Source organism: Amblyomma maculatum, chromosome 5 (assembly GCF_055883805.1).
Source record: "Amblyomma maculatum isolate TAMU_Amacu chromosome 5, ASM5588380v1, whole genome shotgun sequence".
Lineage (NCBI taxonomy): Eukaryota > Metazoa > Arthropoda > Arachnida > Ixodida > Ixodidae > Amblyomma > Amblyomma maculatum.
In genome coordinates, this window is record NC_139348.1 from 37,716,200 (window position 1) to 37,739,958 (window position 23,759).

General features: G+C 47.3%; 1 protein-coding gene across 1 annotated transcript in view; it reads left to right on the plus strand.

Moving 5' to 3' along the window:
- The first annotated feature begins 666 nt into the window (after nucleotides 1-666).
- LOC146188061 (ixochymostatin-like) overlaps nucleotides 667-23,759 on the plus strand; it is a 61,461-nt gene continuing 38,368 nt past the window's right edge. The window contains exon 1 of the mRNA XM_084603623.1: nucleotides 667-876. Within this exon, the coding sequence (XP_084459749.1) occupies nucleotides 819-876 (58 nt within the window). The 5' untranslated portion in view covers nucleotides 667-818. The remainder of the gene's footprint in view (nucleotides 877-23,759) is intronic.

The window sequence follows — 23,759 nt, forward strand, 5'->3', positions numbered from 1 at the left end:
GGACAGGCACAGACAGGCACGTTGAAGTGGCCAATGTAGCTCTAGATACAAAAGAACTTCCCATATGTGCTCCTTTGCCACGCTAAATGCTGCGTATTGCTATTCAATTCTGTTTGAAAACAGCGCTTTCCACACATAGCGAAAGACTGTAAATTGCTCTCCGGGGATTTGGCTACTGCTAAGGTTATGTCGATGCTTTTGTAAGGACCTAAATTTGGATAATTGTTTTGTACCACGCAATAAGTAGATTCAGGAGTACGTCTTTAATTACAAAAAGCGCCACGTCGCAGCTACACTTGAAACAATCTTGCAACTTCCTTGTTTCGCTTTCTTTCCACATTAACAGTTACTGACTTCTTCCGGCTCCTCGTCGGAGTAATTGGGTTTCCTTTTGCTTCTATGTCAGTTTTGCATTACGTTTCGATGTTTACTTTTTTTTTCTTCTCGGCTGCGAGGAACAATGAATGGAAAGAAGTCGTGACTCTGCCGCTAAGGCCGGAAAGCCCGTATTTCATCACTGCATGACTGCTAGTCCGCCGCATGCAAACCGCACGCGTGAACGCATTAGATAACGTCCGCATGAAAGGCCAAGTGCTGAGCGGTGGCACGACTGCTTCGAGAAAGATACAACCGACTTCCGTTCTCATCTCCCGCTGCCCAACGCAAGCGAACCGGACGGGCAAACGGTTACATTGTTTAATCACGTGCAGGGGCTATACATCCCGGGAGGAACAGAGGGTGGTTCAAAAAGGCCCATCAGTGTCTGTACGACCATTTGACAGTCTGTGCTTCATCGTTCGAAGACTGATATTTCGACAATGAGGGCATTATTTGTTATTCTTTCTACCGCAATCATCCTCTGCGCTGCCGACACGGGTGAGCAAATACAACTCTGTGATACTAAAATAATTTTCACATGTATCATCAGCTGTGGGTGGCTTAAGCCGGGTAGAACAACAACCGCAATTTTAAACTTACACGTATTGTTGCTTTAGGATTCGGGATCGAAGGATTGCCATTATTTTTCGTCTACCTAGAAGTATCGTCTTCATTTCTGAAAAGCGTAGATGATTAGCTGAAGGGAGAGGAGGGGGGAGAACTATTTATTGAAAATTAAGTTAAACACTGCCAGGAGGTTCCTTTAGTCCAGGAGCCCTCTGACCGCTGTCTCTAGCTTGGCCCGCTCTACCGGTCATAGCTGATCGGCGGGTCACGTGACCAAAACAGCGGCCTCCCAGGACGAAAAGGTGTAGTCTTTTATGGTATAGCGTGCGATAGTGTGTGATAGCGAGTGTGATGGACAAGCATTCGGTCTCGACAATGCTGGTGCATTGGATGGAGGCTGCATTGAACGCAGAGCAGCGAATGTCAGTGAACAGGGCGGTGCTGATGTGAGGACGGTCTGGATTATGTGAAACATCCGTGCAGATCATGTCCTAGTGTTAAGAGTATTGCTTAGAGAGATATCAGGCCCAGGCTGCGCGACGAACTTTGTGATTTTCGGAATCCATATTTTGAGGAAGGAATTTGAGTTCTAGGAAACTCCGCAGATGCGGTGGATGGTTGTTTGAGTGTGATGTGAGGGATCAGGGGTATTGTAGTCCACTGAGCGCAGGAGATGAGCCCCTGTAGGTGTTGTGCGGAGTCTACGTTGTTGATTGAAGAGGTGCGCCTGTATAATTTTCTCGTCATTGTTGTGTACGTCTAAATTTAAGAAGCCGGATCCTACTCATATGACGAGGTAAATGGAGGGCTGCTTTAACTGCTGGGTGGTGTAAGACATTAAGTGTGGTGAGGTGGGTTTTGCTGAGCTGGTGGTAGGGGAGGCTGACGATGAGGGCGTTTACGAGTCTTAAAGTGGCGTTTTCTTTGAGGCCATGACTGTGGCTTGAATGTGGCGGATGAGATTTGTGATCTGGTTAACCTGGCTCTTCAGGAGGTGTATGGTGTCGGTGGCTTTTTTGTCCTATTGAATGCGGACCCCAACAGTCATAAGCGTGGTACTGTTGGAATCAGAGCGTAGTCGAGGAGTGCGGTGATGGTTTTGGCGCGTGAGGGAGGTTTGATGTCTAGGAGGTCACATTTCTGCGGTGCAAACACGATACCTACAGCCTATGTGTATGTGGGGATGACATTCGTAGCGAGTTTCGGAGTAGGTTGAACTTTCCCAGGGCAACCCTTAGTAGTCCAGAGTATGACATCATCTTCGTATATTTCGTGTTGAAGTTTAGGTATATTTTCTAGTATCCGTGCTAAGGGAGTTAGAGCGATGTTAAAAAGGATGATTGAGAAGATTGAACCCTACGGTGTACCGCGGTTATGTAAGTGGGTGGTCGAGAAGTGTAGCAGCCGAGTGTGATATGGGTCGTGCGTTTGGATAAGGTGCCCTCAATGTAGCGCCAGATGTGTAGTACGCATTTAGTTGTGGCAAGGGTAGACAGAATGTGGTTGTGACTGATGTTGTCAAATGCCCTTTGTATATCAGGGACAAGTATGGCCCGAGTGGCCTGTTAAGGGAGGGTTTTGTTGAGAACGGTCTCCTTTAGGCCTATTATTATGGCTTGGGTACAGAGATGCGGGCGGAAGCCGAATTAAGTGTGAGCAAAACGGTAGTATATTCAAGTTCAGATTTAAGTCGTCTAAATTTTAGATGTTCATAGAGTTGCCGAGACAGCTTGTGAGAGAAATCGGAGAAGGTTGTCTAAGGGGTTTTCTGGGCTTAGGAATGAAGATGATTGCGGCGTGTTTCCAAAAAGCTGGTAAAGGCCTCTTGGTCCGGTATTGGTTGTAGTATGCTGAGTTGGGAGTGTAACGTATTGTCGAGATTTCGAAGGAGTTTGTATGTAAATTGGTCATGCCCGGATGCGGTACTACGGGTGATGTGGGCGAGGGTGGCCCATACCTCAGAGTGATTGTCCTCATCCAGCCTCGGGTTAGGCATGGGGAGGGAATTGGGGCGTGGAGGGGGTGGGAGAGGGAGAAATATAACGCTGTGTGAGGTATTAGAGGATGTCTGTGCCTGGTGCTGCAGTGTAGATGAGGTGGTTCGTGTTGATGGTTGTCTACCGTTTGGTGGTGGTGGTGGAGGGCTCGGAGGATATTCCAGGTTTTTTGTGTGCCTAAGGTTCCCTGAAGGCTGTTGGAGAGGTTTTGCCTGTTGGAGTTCGCTGATTGTCTGACTATCCTACGGAGTCGGTGGTGATGTGTGCGATCCAGAGGCGGAAGTTTTCGCTGTGTCTTTCTCCTTTCTATCTGTTAACGAGGTCTCGCCTTGCCTCCCGTAGATGCAGAGGGTAAGGATCAATTCGGGGTGCTTGTGGAGTGCTTTGGATGTGTTCAGTAGTTCGTTTTAGTGCAGGCTGGAACTTGCCTACCCAGGCTTGTAATGGGAGATCACTGTTCTTGGGAGTGGCTGCAGCTAATTGCTCATGAAATTCGTTTCAATTTGTAAAATGCTGGGTCTTGGATGTGAACTGTTTGGGGTCACGTTGCAGTTGAGTTTGGCTAATGTAATGGTCGCTGCATAGTGTGTCTGGTAGTACGTTGTAGGAAATAAGGGAACACAAGTTGGTGAGTGTAAGGTCTGGGGTGGTGTTTCGGGTGATGCCAGTGCGCTTTCGCGTAACGGCATAGGGTCCGTGATGAGGTTGAGGGAGTGTTGTATAAAAGCGTTATTCAGGTGTGTGCTCTTGGGCATATAGCAATTGTCTGGGGCTAGGGGTGGGTCGTAAACCTCCGCTATGAAGAGGCTTGGGGCGTCTTCTGCAGGCGGAAAGATTTCAGTGAGCATATGCTCAATGATGTGGTTGCTGAGTGTATGGTTGATGGCCGTAAGAGTGTTTTTGGTGAGAATGGCAGTGCGTGCAGATAGGAAGATGGTACTGTGTCCGGTAAAGGTAGGGGAGAATCCTGTTTCTTGAAGGGCTATGACATCGGGGCTATTTGCGTGGTTCTGAATGTAGAGTTCTAGTGATGACTTCTTGTCTGAAGCTGCGGCAGTTTCTTTGCCAGACTGTGAAGCTGGAGGTGGCTGACCGGCGCTTCTTCTTATTGTGTGCCAACGTCGCTGTGCATGTATTGCTTACGCGACCCATACAAAGTTCGGGCGCGGCTCTTGACCAAGCGTTTGTGCAAACAGAACAAGACACGTGTACTGCGCGCATGAGGAATCGATGGGCGATCGGCGGCAGGTCAAGGAGCCTGCTTTACGTTGGGGTCCCGGATGGAGCTCGGGTAAGCGACCAAGACGTGTGGGCCCGCATAACGGGTGCAACGCACTTTCGAAGAATTATTTCGCAGCTTTCACTTCTTCACAGCGTGGCCACAATGCGCACGAAATGTGCGCAGAGGAGCATGCATGTCCTCGCGGACTTGGACGGAAGTCCACACGATGGTTACAGGACGCGCCGTGCAGAGACGGGCAAAAGCGGGAGGGGGAGGGTCAGTTTCAATAACGTGAACGAACTGTCCGGAGCATTGAGGAAAATAGAGCGTGAGCTTACAGGGAAAGGGTTGCAGTAAAGGCGGTTGCGGTTTGCCGGGGTCCTCTGATACTCCGCGCATAATAAGATGCTAAGCTGCCCTTAAGGCTTTTTCTCTTTCCCGTCCGTTCTTCTGGCCAACTGTCATGCTGCCACTCTATAAGTTGTTCAAGAATTGTATAGCACTAGGAACGTTCTGTGCCCCATTTCAAGGTCATTGCCTTTTCTACACTTGTTTCTTTCTCTTAGCTGCAAACTACTACCAAGATTCCCTTGCCCCGTCAGGAGATAGCGTGAATTTTCCATCCACCTATGCATTCTATTTTTCACGATTTAAGCTAAGTTTGTGAATTCAGATGGTTTAGCACGTATTTAAACTCATATGGACTCAACTTCAAAGGATAAAGAAAGGTCTGAGAAAATACAATTGTTCGACCCACGTATACGAAAATTGTGCGTACCTTTGCATACTCAGGTGAGAATAAACCACTTCAATCGCCGCGAGACATAGAGTGTAATTCATTATATCCTGGAGTTCATTCGGTAACCTATGTGCAATTTATTTTCTCTCTTCACATCTTTCAATCACAGTCGCCGTAGGGCTCATGTTTTTTCTTCTGCGTAGAACGCTTCTATTTTAACTCTAGTAAGACGTGGAACCCAACTAGTTCAATTGTCGTTGGGACCATTTATCCTTGGAATTTGACTAGAAACAATAATTTTACTTCAATATGGCTGGTTTTTATTTGCGTATAGCGATGCAACTACCGAGCATGCCTGGTTATTAGATCTTCGAACACTTCACTTTACCCTATTACTCTAATGAAATATTTCAATTATTTTTTTACATCAAATATCCTTCCCTTTTTCTGAACCAGAACAACATCTTGATTTGCAAAAAAAATTCTCAGAACAAAAATCGATAACTCGCATAACCTTAAAAAGGCTTTATATATGAATATGGTTTCTAAATGTTGTGGACTCCAGCCAACACATAGCAGAATTATTTTATTTTGGCTTAAAATGATGTAGAAAATGTGTACAAATTATTCGCAGGTGCGAAGTAACTGATGCCGCAAAACAACAACTAAACTTTCCTCTGTCTTAGTGATTTTATTTGGTAAAAACCTCGGCTTTGGTGATCTGCATTTGCAATAAAAACTGCGGCAGCAAGGATTTTTTTTCAGCTCCATGAGGCGCTCCGCTGTGTGCACACTGCTAAGAAATGTTGCAAATATCTCCGCGACTTCGTCCTTCCTGTGCAGCAGGAGCAGCATCTTTTCACAAGCACCCCCACTGCGAGTCAAACTGCACAGCATCAACTCGAACAGCTCAACAAGGGTTAAATTTCGGAACACATGGACCACGGCAAATAAAGGGGGTGGTAGCGAGGCAAAAGAGTCGTCGCCTTAACTTAGAGGTGCATTCTAAGGGTAACAAAAAAAAAAGAAAAAACAGCGACGCGCTAATCATCTTAAAACGTTGTGGTGTACTCAGGTTCCTCGCCGATCGTGGGTCGACAGCCATCGTCGCCGCAGGAGGCAAAAGTGTGAAAGCGTATCCGAAACTATCCGGCCTAGCTATTTCCTAGTGACACTACTCACAAGTAATATGGAGCCAGCTACAGACGGGGACCCTCCCCAATCCAAACTACATATAAAAATTCATAAATAAGGATACGAATCGCTTCTGCTGGTTTTGCGGGGAGAAAGACAACTTCGAGCATATGATCTGGGCGTGCAAAGCCCACAAGCCTCTCTCAGAACTCTTGCTTGATCCCTCTAAAGAAGCGTGAGACAAGCTAAGGTCCAGCGATGACCTTGGCATTCAGTTCAAGGCTGTCGAATGAGCCGACGTTGTCAAAAGTCTCCACGGCCTACGGCACGCTAGCCGACATCCCCTATTCCTCGCACTTATTGTGAATAAAGTTTTACCAGCCTCAGCCGAACATCGCCATGTCTGTTTTTGTAACCCGTAAGATAATGACGGCAACACTTCGTCACTCAATTTAAACCTCCGGCTGGTTATGCTGTTTCAACTGGTCATGAGCTTCCAACGATAACTCGTCGGAACAAATTGCTATGACCTGAATCCATCATAGATGACGAATTTGTGATGCTAAACATCACTGTGGCCCGGTTCAGGATGGCGGTCGGAACCCTTCATGTTTCCCAGTTTTTAGGAATTGATTTAACGACGTTCTGGAGTTTTAAACGCGGTATTGAAGTGCGGTAGGGTGCCCTAGATCTCAAAAGCGAATTTGGCGGTTCTATTTACTATGTCGCCCACCCACAATTTCGACAACGAAGAAAGTTTTATTTTCTATATAGCACGGTCGAGTAATTGGTACACACTGGATGAAAGTAAACCCTGTGGGGAGCGAGTTCTGCACATTTTACGTCATTCGCGACAGATGGCGGTAGAGTTTCTCGATAATACCCCGGCCCACTTTTTAAAGCCGATTCACACGCGCGGCCAATTAAGTGATTCCGCCCGTGAATGCAGCCCTGCGTGACCAGATGTCACTTGGTTTGCCTCAAATGCGGGGGGGGGGGGGGGGGGCAGAAGAGGCGCCGGATGGAGAGAGTGCCGGATGGTGCCGATGGCAAACGCCGTAAATCAGGTTACCGCAAGCAAGAACTGTAGCCTTGCAGAAGTAACCGGTAGGCGACAGCATTCCCAACCAACCACACCGCATTGTCGACCAAAGGTCGCCTCGATGAGCACGCCTTGAGGCACCCTACTTTTGTAACAACAAAAGCGTCCCCGTTCTCCTAAAAAAAAACCAATTACCAGTGTATACCCATTTAGAAAGTGTCGCCAACACCAAAACCTGGCCGAAAATTCTCCAGATTCTAAAGCAATTCAAAATTGCCATACAATCCATACAAGTGATCAAGAATAATCAGTCACCAAACACTCATTTTTGTAAAATAAAACCACGTCAATGACTTTAACAATGACTTTGTGCATTATCGACTCCTGACTGCAGCCTTTCTTAGCACATCGGCAGCGATGATGAATTTCACACCGCATATCTCTCTCGAGGCCAATGTACGAATCCATATAGCAATACACCTTCAGCGACGCCTTTTTTCTGCACTTTATTTTCAGATAAATCCCACCCCTACAATCGTTTGGGACCTCGATTGCTTCGCCCATGAATGCCCGATGTAACCCCTCTTCTTTTACCGTAGATCCTTAGACACATTATGAAGTAAAATAAAACATGGTTTCAATGCATTACTGCTCTTTGCACCGTACACGGCGCTTCCACAACAAAAAGCAAGCACTTAGGATTCGCGGTGTCGCACAGTACACTAAATATCCTGGTTGTAAACCACAATTCAGCTATCATAATGTGTACTCGACAGATGTGACAACGCGAGGGCACGGCATGTCGTTTTATAAAAATGCGATGATGTTCCCCGGACACAGCGGGAAACGAACATCATTAAATGAATGCGTGGTGTTGAAGCCCTGTGTAGTCTCACTTGTACGCTTCAACCCACTGAGGGTTACAAGCTTGGGTTTTTCCAAAGTGCGAGCACCTATTTGTTCTGTCGTCTTGTTCTGTTCTGTTGTTCTGTTGGCCGCGCATGATTAATTGGTGCTGTTTCAATTACATTCCAAGAAGCTTAGCTATTCTCTGCCTTACGCCTGGGTTGCAGCCACACGCTGCAGCACGCGATGAATCGGTGAACAACGGGAATAATGTAACACTTACGGAGAGCAATCCAAGGCGGCAGCCCGCATTGCACTTTTCCGTAGTGATTATATCGCCGTCCACAGTGAAGGCAGTGTCGGTCGGCCGGCGAGTTCCCACGGACGGCAGCCCATGTGAATCCGCTGCCACTTCCTGTCAGAAGTGAATTATCTGGCAGGAAGTGGCTACTCTAGGTTGGTAAGTCGAAGATGGCCATTTTGGGGGGCGGCAGAACAGCTGCCGTGCCTACTCAGGGTCTCATACAAGGCATTCATTGGCTTACAATCTTTCGTACAGTTCTTTTCAGCCCCAGTAAAACACGTCGATTCCATTTCTCAGTTTCGAGCTTCGCTCATTGATTGTTTCGAATTCAAACTGCAGACCACCCTGGAGCACGGAACCGGCTGTTTATGAAATATAACATCGCGCAAGCGCTAACACAGGATCATGCTGTGGAGAATGTTATCAGGTGCTTGATTGCCTCGGTGTCTCACTGATTTCTCCAGGAGATCCCCTCTTAAACTTTATAAGGCGTGGCAGACGCCGCAAAAACGAAAAAATGGTGGGGGTTAAGGCCAAGGCTTGAAACTAATGCGATCGAAAATTCTTAAGCATAGTTTGACATCGTTGCACAATGTTGTACATGTTCTGCCGATTTCAATTAGGGGACGGCCAAGCTTCACCTGAAAAATCACCATAATAGCTCCTTTAACGCCGCACTTTTATTTCGCGATCATATATCTTTTGTTTAGGTTGATTCTTGTGAAAACGTAAGCAATGTGTCTCACTTTTGAGCACAAACCTGCTCGTTATTGGAATAGGTTTGTAACAGAAAGGTGCAGTATCTGTCATAGATTTCGGTGGGGGGATGAGATTTCAAACGTCAAGATTAGCAAAATTCCAACTTTCACCTCAATGATAGAGCTTCATCATCATCATCAGCCTGACTATACCCACTGCAGGGCGAAGGCCTCTCCCATTTCTTTCCACGTAACTCGGTTCTGTGCTAGCTGCATCCACTTCACCTCTGCGAACTTCTTAACTTCATCCGCCCCCCTAACTTTCTGCCGCCCTCTGCTACGCTTTCCTCCCCTTGGAATCCAGTTTGCTACCCTAAGCGACCATCGGTTATCCTCTCTTCGCACTACATGTCTTACCCATGTCCATTTCTTCTTCTTAATTTCCACTAGAATGTCGGTAACTTGAGTTATTTCTCTGACCCACTTTGCACGCTTCCTATGTCCTAATGTTACCCCTGAAATGTGGATTTAATAGTTGATTTGAACGTCTAGCGCTGCCAGTAATTCGGGCACAGCAGGGTCGAATTGCCAGCCGCAGGGCACAGCTTAAGCACGAGAGATGGGCGCCGGAGACAAGCGATGGTGAATGCGATGCCGCAGCGTTTCCCGTTCTTTGTCTTCTTTACATTTCCCCCACGTGAAGAAGTCGCCACCCTGACGACTCATGGAGAAGAGACGACCAGAGGGTTGTAATATAGCTTGAGGCGGCTAACGTGGACAATCTCGCGGCCGCGACGGCGGTGTTCGGAAGAAGGGGTGACTGGCTCGATGACGTAGTTCACAGGGGATGTGCGTTCCAAGACGCGATAATGTTCATGGTATTTGGTGTCTAGTTTGTTGGTGGCAGGAACGCATAGCCAAACGAAGCTGTCGGCCAGGAACGTGGGAGCAGAGGTATCGGTATCATGCTGATCTTTGCGGTAGCCTTGAGTGTTGGAGGTAAACGTGCGAGCTAGCTGACGGCATTCTTCGGCCTTCTGTACAATATCTGACAAAACACTGTACTCAGAGGCATCTGGATGGTATGGCAAAATTGTGCCCAGAGTACAAGATGGTTCACGGCCGTATAAGAGAGAGAAGGGCCAAAAACCAGTTGTTGCTTGGGTGGCAGTGTTGTACGCGAACGTTACGAATGGCAGTACCTGGTCCCAGTTGGAGCTTCCAGATTCCGATGTAACATACATTGCGAGCATGTCCCCAAGCGTACGGTTGAAGCGCTCCGTGAGGCCGTTTGTTTGCGGGTGGTACGCAGTTGTAGTCCGATGTATCGATTTACAAGACGACAGGAGCTCTTGGACTACGTCGGAAAGAAAGACACGATCTCTATCGCTCAGTAGCTCGCGAGGGGCGCCGTGTCGAAGAATGAAGTGGCGCAGAAAAAAATGGGCTAACTCTCGGGCTGTCACTGCTAGAAGTGCAGCAGTCTCGGCGTAACGGGTCAGGTTATCGACGGCGGCGATGACCCATCTATTACCAGCGGCACTGCATGGTAGTGGAACATAAAGGTCGATTCCCACGCGATCAAACGGGCGAGCTGGACACGGTAAAGGCTGGAGAGGGCCAGCAGGGTGGCTAGAAATCTTGCGTTATTGACAGGCGGTACAAGAGCGAATGTAGCGACATACGAAATTGTACATTCCCCGCCATTAGTACATCTGACGAATTCGATCATAGGTTTTGAGGACGCCGGCATGAGCGCTTTGCGGGTCAGTGTGATGGTGGGCACAAACCACGGAGCGGAGGTGGCGCGGAATGACAAGAAGCCACGTTCTGCCGTCTGAGTTATAGTTCCTTCGGTAGAAAAGGCCGTCCCGAATGGCAAAATGGGAGGCCTGTCGGCGGAGTGCCCGAGGATGCGTAGCCGCGGAAGTAGTGCCAAGGATATCTAGCGTTCTTTGTCTTCTTTACACTCCTACTATTTTTCGTTCCATAGCCCTCTGGATTGTCCTCAACTTAAACAGAACTCTCTTGGTTAGCCTCCACGTTCCAGCCCCATAGGTGAGTACAGGTAAAATGCTTAGGTAATAGAGCTTAGGCATCATAAAACAGGCGTCATGCTTCTCTGTTCCTTGAGGGGAAAATAAACGGTCACAGGCCTCCAGGTTTCTCGCGACACAAAAATAAGGAAAGAAACCCAAAACAATCCCTGTTTTCCAATCAAAATTTCAGATGCTCTGCGCCATTTGTGTTTTCTTTCTTCGTCCTCGTCTCCTATGTGGCGATGTTCATAACGTGGGATGTCCAGCCACTTGTCCTAGTGTTCAAATGGTACATTTAGAGCACAGTAACAACGTGTATGGGGAAGCTGGTTTCGAACTACCGCGCTTCCGAGAATAATGTGCTTCCAGTCATAGAATATATTTCATCACCCACTTGCTTGATGAGAATACCAAGAAGCCTTAGTTGAGAAACTAACCTCATTTAACATCTGCGTGGTTAGAGCACAAAAAAGCAGTAGCACCTCACAATGTAACTCCATATTTCATTAAACGTTTTCACCACCACCACCACTTCACAATCGGTCACCTCCTTTGAGAAGAATCACTCTAGGGTGACTACTCTCTCTACAATGTTATCCTTTACTAAAGCGCTACAAAGGAGCAGTATCACGAATAGATGTCTGCCCATTTCCATTCCAAACAAAACGACTATATTTGAAGTTTCCGATGACTAGAAACATTTAAGTAGCGTAAACAGTCTTAGCTGCATTCACTTTGCGCGGTCATCGTCATCGTCATCATCATCAGCCTAACTATACCCACTGCAGGGCGAAGGCCTCTCCCATATTTCTCCACTTAACCCGGTTTCGTTGCTAGCTGCATTCACTTGACCCCTGCGAACTTCTTACCTCATCCGCCCACATAACTTTCTGCCGCCCCCTGCTACGCTTTCCTTATCTTGGAATTCAGTTTGTTACCCTAAGCGACCATCGGTTATCCTTTCTTCGCACTACATGTCCTGCCCATGCCCATTCTTCTTCGTAATTTCCACTAGAAAGTTAGTAACTTGAGTTATTTCTCTGACTCACTCTGCACGCTTCCTATCTCTTAATGTTACCCCTACCAGTTTTCGTTCCATAGCCCTCTGGGCTGTCCTCAACTTAAGAAAAACTCTCTTGGTTAGCCTCCACGTTTCAGACCCATAGGTGACTACAGGTAAGATGCAACTGTTGTATACGTTCCTCTTGAGCGATACCGGTAAGCTGCTAGTCATAATCTGTGAGGGCTTGCCAAATGCGCTCCATCCCAATCGTATTCTTATTGTTATTTCCTTTTCATGGTCCCGGTCTGCGGTTACTACCTGTCCTAAATTGACATATTTGCCTTCTACTTCCAGTACTTCGCTACCTAATGTAAACTGCTGTTTCTTCTGGAGGCTGTTCAACCTTAGTCTTCTGCATATTGATTTTCAAGCCTACCTTTCTATTTTTCCTGTCTAGGTCACCAATCATTATTTGCAGTTCTTCCCTCGAGTTGCTTAGCAAGGCAATGTCATCAGTAAATAGCAGATTACTGAGGCATTCTCCATCTACCCTTATCCCTAACTGCTCCTATTCCAAGTCTCTTAATACTTCATCTAAGCAAGCTGTAAATAGTACTGGGGAGAGTGTGTCTCCTTGCCAAACACATTTCTTTATGGGAATTCTGTTGCTTTCTTTATGTAGAACTGTGGTTGCTGTGCAGCCACTGTATACATCTTCCACCACTTTCACGTACGGCTCGTCTACCCCCTGATTTCGCAATGCCTGCATCAGTGCCGAGGTTTCAACTGAGTCAAATGTTTTTTTCGTAATCAATAAATGCTATGTATAAGGGCTGGTTATATTCCGATAATTTTTCTATCACCTGATTGATGGTATGGATATGATCGATAGTAGAGTACCGTTTCCGACAACCTGCTTGATCCTTTGCTTGATTGTAGTGTAAGGTCGTCCTGATTTCATTAGCGATTACCTTAGTAAATACCTTATGCGTAACAGACAGTAAGCGGATTGGTCAGTAATTTTTGAGGTCTTTAGAGTCCCCTTTCTTATGAATGAGTATAATGTTTGCGTTCTTCCATGGTTCCGGTACCGTCGATGACACCAGGCACTGCGTATACAGGGTGGCCAGTTTTTCTAGCACCATATCCCCCCCGTCCTTCAGCAAATCTGTAGTTATCTGATCCTCTCCCGCTGATTTCCCCTTTTCATAGTTTCTGATGCTTTCTTGACCTCGTCCTTCGTCACTGGTGGAACGTCTGACTTTTTTTTCCCTACCGCCAATCTCGTTACGGTCCTGACTGCTTTGGCTATAGTAGAGATCCGTATACACCTCCTCGGCTACTTTAACTATCTTGTCCATATTCGTGATGACGTTGCCCGCCTTGTCTTTTGTCGCATACATCTGGTTTTTGCCTATGCCCAATTTCTTCTTTACCACTTTAAGGCTTCCCCCGTTCTTTACGGCATGCTCAATTTTCTCCATGTTATACTTCCTTATATCGGCCACCTTCCGCTTATTGATTAGCTTTGATATCTCGGTCAATTCAATCTGGTCTGTTGGATTGGAAGCTTTCATACTCTGGCGTTTCTTAATTAAATATTTCGTCTCCTTAGACAGCTTACCGGTATCCTCTCTATTTATCCTAGCGCCTTCGTCTACAGCGCACTCAGTAATGATATCTCTGAAATTACTGTTCATTGCTTCTAGGGTAATGTCGCCATTCTCGTTTAGAGCTATTCTGTAGCGAGATCCTGAACTCTTCTGCCCTCCCCTTCACCGCTAATTCGTTGATGGGTTTCTTTCTTACTAAACTGTTGCGTTCCTTCTTCAGTTTTAGGCTAATTCGGGACCTCACCATCCTGTGGTCACTGCATCGCACTTTCCCGATTACCTCTACATTTTGCATAATGGCAGCGGTTGAGCACATTATGAAGTCAATTTCATTTTTAGTCTTCCCGTTAGGACGTTTCTTGTCCTTTTCCGTTTCTTCCGTTTGCTGAAGAAGGTATTCATGATTCTTAAGGTATTGCGCTCTGCAAACTCGACTAGTAACTGCCCCCTGCTATTCCTAGAACCAATGCCATAGTCACCTACTGTCTGGTCTCCTGCCTGCTTTTTCCCTACCTTGGCATTGAAGTCGCCCATTAGTACAGTGTACTGCGTTTTTACTTTTCGCATTGCCGATGCTACATCTTCGTAGAAGCTTTCAACTGCCTGGTCATCATAACTACATGTAGGTGCATAGGCCTGTTCAACCTTTAGTTTATATCGCTTATTAAGCCTAATAACGATGCCTGTCACCCTCTCATTAATACTATAGAATTCATCTATATTACCCGCTACATACTTACTGACAAAGAAACCTACTCCTAGTTGCAAGGTACATGGGTACATTCAAAGCATTCCCGAATATTCAAAGATATAGGTCGTATTCGCTTCAAAATATAGCGGACGGAAACTATGGTAGCATTCTATTGCGGCAGTCGCCATAAACTTCCTCACTTCGAGTTCAAAAGCAAAAAATATTCCAGAATTTCCTGCCACTCTCTCACAGTTTTTGCTCGTCTGTTCTGAGATTTGCAAGACTACTTTTTTGTAGCTGCCGACACCAGGTATCTTTGCTAATGGGGCATGTAAGGCGTTAAACTTAAAAGTAAAGAACTGCTTGAAATTGACGTTGATAAAAAGCGAAGAGCCAAAGGCGGCAATATCACGAGATGCAGAGGTCGGCAGCCAGCGGAAAACCAGTTGACCTTGATCAAGGCGTGTGACATAAGATTCGCTAGCCGCTGGCATCTGAGAACGCCAAAATAATCTTAACCCGATGGAGCTGAAGACCTTGTTCATAGGAAATCTGGATCTGCTAGTGCTCGTGGTGGCGGCGGAGAATTACATGCACCGTGTTGACAGGCGCAAGCTGGCAGGTCACATGGTGCGAGGTTTCAGAGACTAAGGTAAGAAATTATCTCACGAGGCGGCGGCATTTGAAAAAACACACTCTAATTTAACACTGGAAAAACCATGAACAGATATAATCTAGAAAAGGAAAAAGCATGCGCACGCAAGGAGCCGGAAAACATTCTACAAAAAAAGGTCCACTCATATGTTCGTTTCCTTCGGAGTTGTGATGCTTCCGGCGTGTGGTGTGGCTGGGCGTTGGAGGAGTCAGTGCTTCTCGGTGCGCCCCGAATCGAACTGTCGGGCTTCATTGCAGCCTGGACCGGTCAGTTTCGCGTCTCATTCGCGTACTTCAGATGGCCGGAGCAGCGTCTGGTGGAGACGAACGCAGCTTGGGTTCGGTCATCCGGATGGTGGCCACGTCATCACAGTGGTGACACACGGATGCTCCGAGAACAGCTGCGCCTGAGTCGAGCAGCTCAGGTTGATACGTCTGAAGACGCGATAGAGGCTGATCCGGCACTTGGGGTCCGGACCTATGCGGCAGAAACCTTGTCACTCATGGTCGCCACCAATACACACACACACACACAGAAATAGTCTGTTCCCGACTGCTCTTCGTGTTCTCCTTCTGATTCTCCTGCACTGCTCGCGTTATTTTCTCCACATGCTGCTTTCTCCACGTGGCACTTTCTCGATGCGCTATTCGCTTGTTCTTCCCGCTCCTCTTCATCGCCTTCTGCGTCTTTCTTGTTTAGCGCTTGGCACCTAACAAAAGCCCCCTTATAAGACTTTTTTCCACTGGAAAGAATTCCACCTTGGGCGGCGGAACATTAGTTAGGTGGGGGAGGAGGTGACGAAGAGGGGTTGACCTCTGTAGAGTCCGCTGTGCGCGCACCATATCACGAAACACATCACGCACTATCTCAAATACGAACACACGAAAACGTAACCTTTGTTTCCCACAAGCTCGCAGTTCGCACCAGAAACGCACACTACAGACAACCATACAGCAGAGGTAACACAACGGCAAAAAGGACCATAAACCTGTCACACAACAGCAATACACAACGCTCTGAACAACCTTTGGAGTATGTGTACTTTTCGGGAATATATGTCGGCTCAAATAATCGCCACCTATTTTTGAGGACCGTGTGGCATGTTTAACGTGAAATGCATATTATTGACGCACGAGGCTTCATCTCAACATACGGCTGTTCAGATGCTTGGCCTGTGACAAGTATTTTAAGGGCTGATGATCAGTTTGATTTGTGAATGAGTGAGGGTTCACTTCTCAGTTGCACGGCCAACGCTCCGGCGCCGCGAAAAGGGACATCGTCGACAATACACTCGTAACAAGCGAATATACATAATCCTCTTGTTCCTCCATGAACGCTAAACTCATACATGCACCACAAGCCATTAAAGAGAGCATGATAAAGCATAAAGAGCAGAGGTTCACACGAGACCCATTCCCCGCACAGGAATGACTGCCCAATCCCTGTTCAAAGTATATTTAGATCAACAGCCGACGTTCCCCCCACTCGCATTCAATGCCTCAGCCCGTGAGCGAAACACAGGGAACGTTTACGCCTGTAACAAACAGGCAGTGCCAGAGTGGGTAAAGACTTGGGACATTAAGCGCTCAACGCTAACCCCCAGAATAAAATGCCTTGATAATTGCACGGTTCCTGCTCCGCTTTGCCGCTCTCCTTCATGACAAAAAATGCTAGCCGATTGCGTACACGGCACACAGGCTTCTACAAAAGGCCGAACAAGAATGCTGTAGCTATCGTGCCTGGCTCAAGAGGCTTGTTCTCAGGAAGCTCCATATTTGCGATCATTCTTTTGCGCAGATGCACACCGAGGTCCTAAAGCTTGTCGTGGTCCAACGCTGCCTGCGACACAGTTAATTTGCTGTTTTAAAAGCGTGGGACGCAATTTCCATCGCCCGTCGGTCACACTCCACTTAGCTACATCTGTACATGAACCCGTCTTTTCTGCGTCGGGATCACTTCGCCTAACCGGCTGTGCGGCTGGCTCCTCGGATGTGTTAGGACGAAACCCTTTAAGGCCTTGTTGTTGACAGTAGGTTGCCAGCAGAGGTGTCACGCTTTCATGAGCTAGAGTTGAAAATAAATTAAGAAACCTTGTCTGCACCCGGAATTGAACCTCCATCCCTTGGATCCTCAGCCGAGCGCTTTATTACCACTGCGGCACGCCCCGGATCGTGAAACGCTCTTCATAATTCCGTTTGTCTACTGCGAGAATGATAGTGCGATTCCGTCAGTGATAGATACTACCCCATTCCTGTAAACGAATTATAAAGCTCCGGTGAACTTTGGGGCACTGAATAAAATGCTGGTCGCGTTCGACAAGGGGTGCGCGATGTACCATCACGACATGTCACGACGTCACCAGGCGATTCATGTATACTGGGAGACCCTGCTGCAAAGCGACGTCCCCGCTAACCAGCCAGGAGCCTTCTGCCAGGCGGCTAAGGCCGCGAATAGCCAATATATAATTTCGCCAGTCCTTAGTTGCTGAGGCTGTAGCCCCCGTTCCGCAGGCCTGCGTGCCAGGAGCAGGGGGTATGGGCCTCCTATATCGGCAGAAATAAAGTTTTAATAAATCATGCATATATGAAGCTGAACCCGCCGGGCGTCCTATCCAAGCGTCCGTTCGGCGCATTTCATTTGCCGCTTCCTTGAACATCGCACCATACAGCAAACAGAAACAGACCCAGATGTGTAAGAGGCGTTAGTACAGCAGGCATCAGCGGCGTTTGAAATAAATTTTCAGGATAGAAAAGGTGCCGTATGTGTCACAATTATCCGCGGACACATTTACCACGCCGCAAAGGAAGGGAGGAAGGTGGGAGTGAAAGAAGAGAGGGAGATAGAGGTGCCGTTGTGGAGGGCTACGATCCACTGCGCTATAATTGCTATCACCTCATCGCACTTTAGTGGTCCAAAGTGCCATCTATAATTTTACTGGTGTCGCGATCACTGTCCTGACCGACTGTGCCGGTCTCGACACAGCCTGCCTAGCACACTGCCAGTTCGGTCGGGAACAGAAGCTCAGCCAGCCATGCAATTCGGGTCGTTGGCACTGGCGTCGTTAGCATCGTGAGCACTTTCGGCTGCTTCGCCAGATTTGGCCTGCAAATTTTGATCAACGAATGTAAATTTGACAGGCGCCTCTGTAGAGCAAATCTCTACCTCAGTATACGAGAGTTTCTCTATATATCAACATCTGCTGTTGATTCTACAACTCGAGGCTGCTCCTGGATGCATACTACTACTGCACTTTCTGCAGTAATCAAGCACTCCTCGTTGGCGTCCTCTAGAGCAGACCTAAAATAGCTCTCACCTCAGCAGTCGCATTGACCAGAGTTTTATCAGCGTCTTGGTGCACCACTTTACGACTGAGTCTGCATAGGCTTCGGTGGCTTACGCGCCGCTCTGCCTGAGCGCTCCTCCATAAGCCTCAGTCGTAAAAGTAAATTCGCTCTCCCTCTCTAAACGCTGCATGGATGCCTACCGCTTAGTTGTCTTTTTTTCCGCTCAGCGGCCTTTTTTCCCAATCAGCGGCCCGTTCCGCGGCTCTCTCATCTCGCGCTCTCAGCTCTCCCCACCCAATTACGCAAACTTACACCTTAGGGCCCCATGCGCTCTCCTGTCACCGTCATTCCAGATGCACTCATCTCGCCTTAGAAGCAAACCAATACCTAAGATATACAGCAACCGCCCGCCTCGTCTTGTCGTAGACGTCAAATTTGTTAGTTCTAGCGACTGAAGTAAGAAATTACCACGCGAGGTGGCGACACATGAAAAAAAAACCCTAATTTAACACTGAAAAAAAAAACAATCAACACGTTCAATCGAGAAAAGGAAAAGGAATCATGCGAAATGAATAGCAAAATAGTTTACAAAAGAAAACATCCACTGATATGTTCGTTGTGCGCCCGGGGGAGTGGTGGGGCTGGGCGTTGGAGGAGTCGGTACTACTCTGTGTGTCCCGAATCGAAGTTTCGGGTGAATTGTCGTGTCTGCTGCAGGCCTCTGCGCTGCAGCCTGGATGCGTCACTGCGTACTTCAGATGGCCGGAGCAGGGTCCGGTGGAGAGGCGCGCAGCTTGCGTTCGGTCACCCGGTTGGCAGCCATATTCATCACAGCTGCGATCCGCAGAAGGCCCGAGAACAGCTGCGCCTGAGTCGAGTAGCTCAGGCTGATGCATCTGGATACATGATAGAGGTCGATATGAGCACTGACGTGTGCGACAGAGGCCCAAGCTTTGGTCACTCGCGTCGGCAACAGACGCACAAACAGCAGTCTTCTATCTCCGTCTGCTCTCTTCGTGTTTTACTTCTGACCCCCCTGCTCTGTCCGCGCTATCTTCTCTACATTCTCCACATGGCACTTTCTCGATGTTGTTGTTGTTGATGTTTTGTAATTTGATGGCACATACCCACACAGGGGGATCGGCCAAGAATTGGGGTGCAGATATACTAGATATTGAGATGGATAAGTACATCGCAGAAAAACGATTGTTAGGGAATAGAGAAGGAAAGTAAATTATGAAATACCAAAATAAAAAGCATAATTAATAACGCAAGCAGTAGGAGAACACTGAGATTTGTATTTGCAATTTAAAAAATTCAAATCATATTAGCAAGGCAGACCTTTTTATTCTATTAAAAAGTTTTAATGGCGTTCAAAACAGACCTGTGGCTGTACCCAAACATGGTGGCACCGAACAATAATAAAATCTGGCTGCTCAAATTTAGACCCAGCTGTTGCAACGGCTTCTCCAAATACCATCTTCTCATCATGGTAAAACGGCGGCAAAATAGCAAGAAATGCTCTATTGTTTTATGTTCCCCGCAGAATGGGCAGACGGGAGTAAGTGCCAAACCAGACATGTGCATGTAGAAATTTAGTGGCGGAATACGGCAGCGAAGCCTGGTTAGAGAGACTTCAGTCTGCCTTGATTGACATGATTTCCTACTCCAGGAATACTTGAGATGTATGAGATGTAGGAAGTCGTCCGATGTTAATATAGATCCACACTTCGTGCTTAATGAGGAGCGCCTATGAAATCGCGCTGCTGTTATGTACGCTGTTGCCGGGAGGATAGGCAACACGGGGCCATTGAGAGGCTTTAGCTAGGCTATCAGCAACCTAATTGACTGTCACCTTACTGTCGGCTGGTACCCAGGCTATATGTATGAGGTTCAAATGTGCGGTTGGCAGTGAAATAAAGGTGTTTAATATTGGCGAAACCATATTCGAACAAAGCAGCGACAAGCACAAGGAATGAGAGTCTGTATATACAGCCAATGTCGGTAACTTGAGTTATTTCTCTGACCCACTTTGCACGCTTCCTATGTCCTAATGTTACCCCTGAAATGTGGATTTAATAGATGGAATTGAACGGCGGCGCAACACGGAAGCGGACACAGACAAGAAGGGGACACCACATGCGCCTTGTCTGTGTCCGTTTCCGTGTTGCGCCGCCGTTCAATTCCATCATGCACCAACTCGCCCCCCAGGCAGTTATTCTGTGGATTTAATAGTTGATTTGAACGTCTAGCGCTGCCAGTAATTCGGGCACAGCAGGGTCGAATTGCCAACCGCAGGGCAGAGCTTAAGCACGAGAGATGGGCGCCGGAGACAAGCGATGGTGATGGCGATGCCGCAGCGTTTTCCGTTCTTTGTCTTCTTTACATTTCCCCCACGTGAAGAAGTCGCCACCCTGACGACTCAGGGAGAAGAGACGACCAGAGGGTTGTAATATGGCTTGAGGCGGCTAACGTGGACAATCTCGCGGCCGCGACGGCGGTGGTCGGAAGAAGGGGTGACTGGCTCGATGACGTAGTTCACAGGGGATGTGCGTTCCAAGACGCGATAAGGTCCATGGTATTTGGTGTCTAGTTTGTTGGTGGCAGGAACGCATAGCCAAACGAAGCTGTCGGCCAGGAACGTGGGAGCAGAGGTATCGTTATCATGCTGATCTTTGCGATAGCCTTGAGTGTTGGAGGTAAACGTGCGAGCTAGCTGACGGCATTCTTCGGCCTTCTGTACAATATCTGACAAAACACTGTACTCAGAGGCATCTGGATGGTATGGCAAAATTGTGTCCAGAGTACAAGATGGTTCACGGCCGTATAAGAGAGAGGGCAGTGTTGTACGCGAACGTTACGAATGGCAGTACCTGGTCCTAGTTGGAGCTTCCAGATTCCGATGTAACATACATTGCGAGCATGTCCCCAAGCGTACGGTTGAAGCGCTCCGTGAGGCCGTTTGTTTGCGGGTGGTACGCAGTTGTAGCCCGATATATCGATTTACAAGACGACAGGAGCTCTTGGACTACGTCGGAAAGAAAGACACGACCTCTATCACTCAGTAGCTCGCGAGGGGCGCCGTGTCGAAGAATGAAGTGGCGCAGAAAAAAATGGGCTAACTCTCGGGCTGTCACCGCTGGAAGTGCAGCAGTCTCGGCGTAACGGGTCAGGTGGTCGACGGCGGCGATGACCCATCGATTACCAGCGGCACTGCATGGTAGTGGACCATAAAGGTCAATTCCCACGCGATCAAACGGGCGAGCTGGACACGGTAAAGGCTGGAGAGGGCCAGCAGGGTGGCCAGAAATCTTGCGTTATTGACAGGCGGTACAAGAGCGAATGTAGCGACATACGAAATTGTACATTCCCCGCCATTAGTACCTCTGACGAATTCGATCATAGGTTTTGAGGACGCCGGCATGAGCGCTTTGCGGGTCAGTGTGATGGTGGGCACAAACCTCGGAGCGGAGGTGGCGCGGAATGACAAGAAGCCACGTTCTGCCGTCTGAGTTATAGTTCCTTCGGTAGAAAAGGCCGTCCCGAATGGCGAAATGGGAGGCCTGTCGGAGGAGTGCCCGAGGATGCGTAGCCGCGGAAGTAGTGCCAAGGATATCTAGCGTTCATTGTCTTCTTTACACTCCTACTATTTTTCGTTCCATAGCCCTCTGGGTTGTCCTCAACTTTAATAGAACTCTCTTGGTTAGCCTCCACGTTCCAGCCCCATAGGTGAGTACAGGTAAGATGCTTAGGTAATAGAGCCTAGCATCCTAAAACAGGCGTCATGCTTCTCTGTTCCTTGAGGGGAAAATAAACGGTCACAGGCCTCGAGGTTTCTCGCGACACAAAAATAAGGAAAGAAACCCAAAACAATCCCTGTTTTCCAATCAAAATTTCAGATGCTCTGCGCCATTTGTGTCTTCTTTCTTTGTCCTCGTCTCCTATGTGGCGATGTTCATAACGTGGCATGTCCAGCCACTTGTCCTAGTGTTCAAATGGTACATTTAGAGCACACTAACAACGTGTATGGGGAAGCTGGGTTCGAACTACCGTGCTTCCGAGAATAATGTGCTTCCAGTCATAGAATATATTTCATCACCCACTTGCTTGATGAGAATACCAAGAAGCCTTAGTTGAGAAACTAACCTCATTTAACATCTGCGTGGTTAGAGCACAAAAAAGCAGTAGCACCTCACAATCTAACTCCATATTTCATTAAACGTTTTCACCACCACCACCACTTCACAATCGGTCACCTCCTTTGAGAAGAATCACTCTAGGGTGACTACTCTCTCTACAATGTTATCCTTTATTAAAGCGCTACAAAGGAGCAGTATCACGAATAGATGTCTGCACATTTCCCTTCCAAACAAAACGACTTTATTTGAAGTTTCCGATGACTAGAAACATTTAAGCAGCGTAAACAGTCTTAGCTGCATTCACTTTGCGCGGTCATCATCATCATCATCATCAGCTTAACTATACCCACTGCAGGGCGAAGGCCTCTCCCATATTTCTCCACTCAACCCGGTTCTGTGCTAGCTGCATCCACTTGACCCCTGCGAACTTCTTAACCTCATCCGCCCACATAACTTTCTGCCTCCCCCTGCTACGCTTTCCTTACCTTGGAATCCAGTTTGTTACCCTAAGCGACCATCGGTTATCCTTTCTTCGCACTACATGTCCTGCCCGTGCCCATTTCTTCTTCGTAATTTCCACTAGAATGTCGGTCACTTGAGTTATTTCTCTGACCCACTCTGCACGCTTCCTATCTCTTAATGTTACCCCTACCATTTTTCGTTCCATAGCCCTCTAAGTTGTCCTCAACTTAAGTAGAACTCTCTTGGTTAGCCTTCACGTTTCAGACCCATAGGTGACTACAGGTAAGATACAACTGTTGTATATGTTCCTCTTTAGCGATACCGGTAAGCTGCTAGTCATAATCTGTGAGGGCTTGCCAAATGCGCTCCATCCCAATCTTATTCTTATTGTTATTTCCTTTTCATGATCCCGGTCTGCGGTTACTACCTGTCCTAAATTTACATATTTGCCTTCTACTTCCAGTACTTCGCTACCTAGTGTAAACTGCTGTTTCTTCTCGAGGCTGTTGAACATTGCCTTAGTCTTCTGCATATTGATTTTCAAGCCTACCTTTCTATTTTTCCTGTCTAGGTCACCAATCATTATTTGCAGTTCTTCCCTCGAGTTGCTTAGCAAGGCAATGCCATCAGTAAATCGCAGATTACTGAGGTATTCTCCATCTACCCTTATCCCTAACTGCTCCTATTCCAAGTCTCTTAATAATTCATTTCTTTTTTCTTTTTTTTTCTTTTTCTTTATTTTCACTTAACATATACAAAACGTTTGCAAAAACTGCTGGGCCAATAGCCGAAGCTAGTATAGGCCCATTGTACACATTTGTTATAACAGCATCAGAAGACACCAACATAAGACTCGGTTATAAATGATCAGTGAACAAAGTAATAGCGAGCAACACTCAACAGCAGATATAAAAAGATCAACAAACATAATTCTCAATCATCGAGA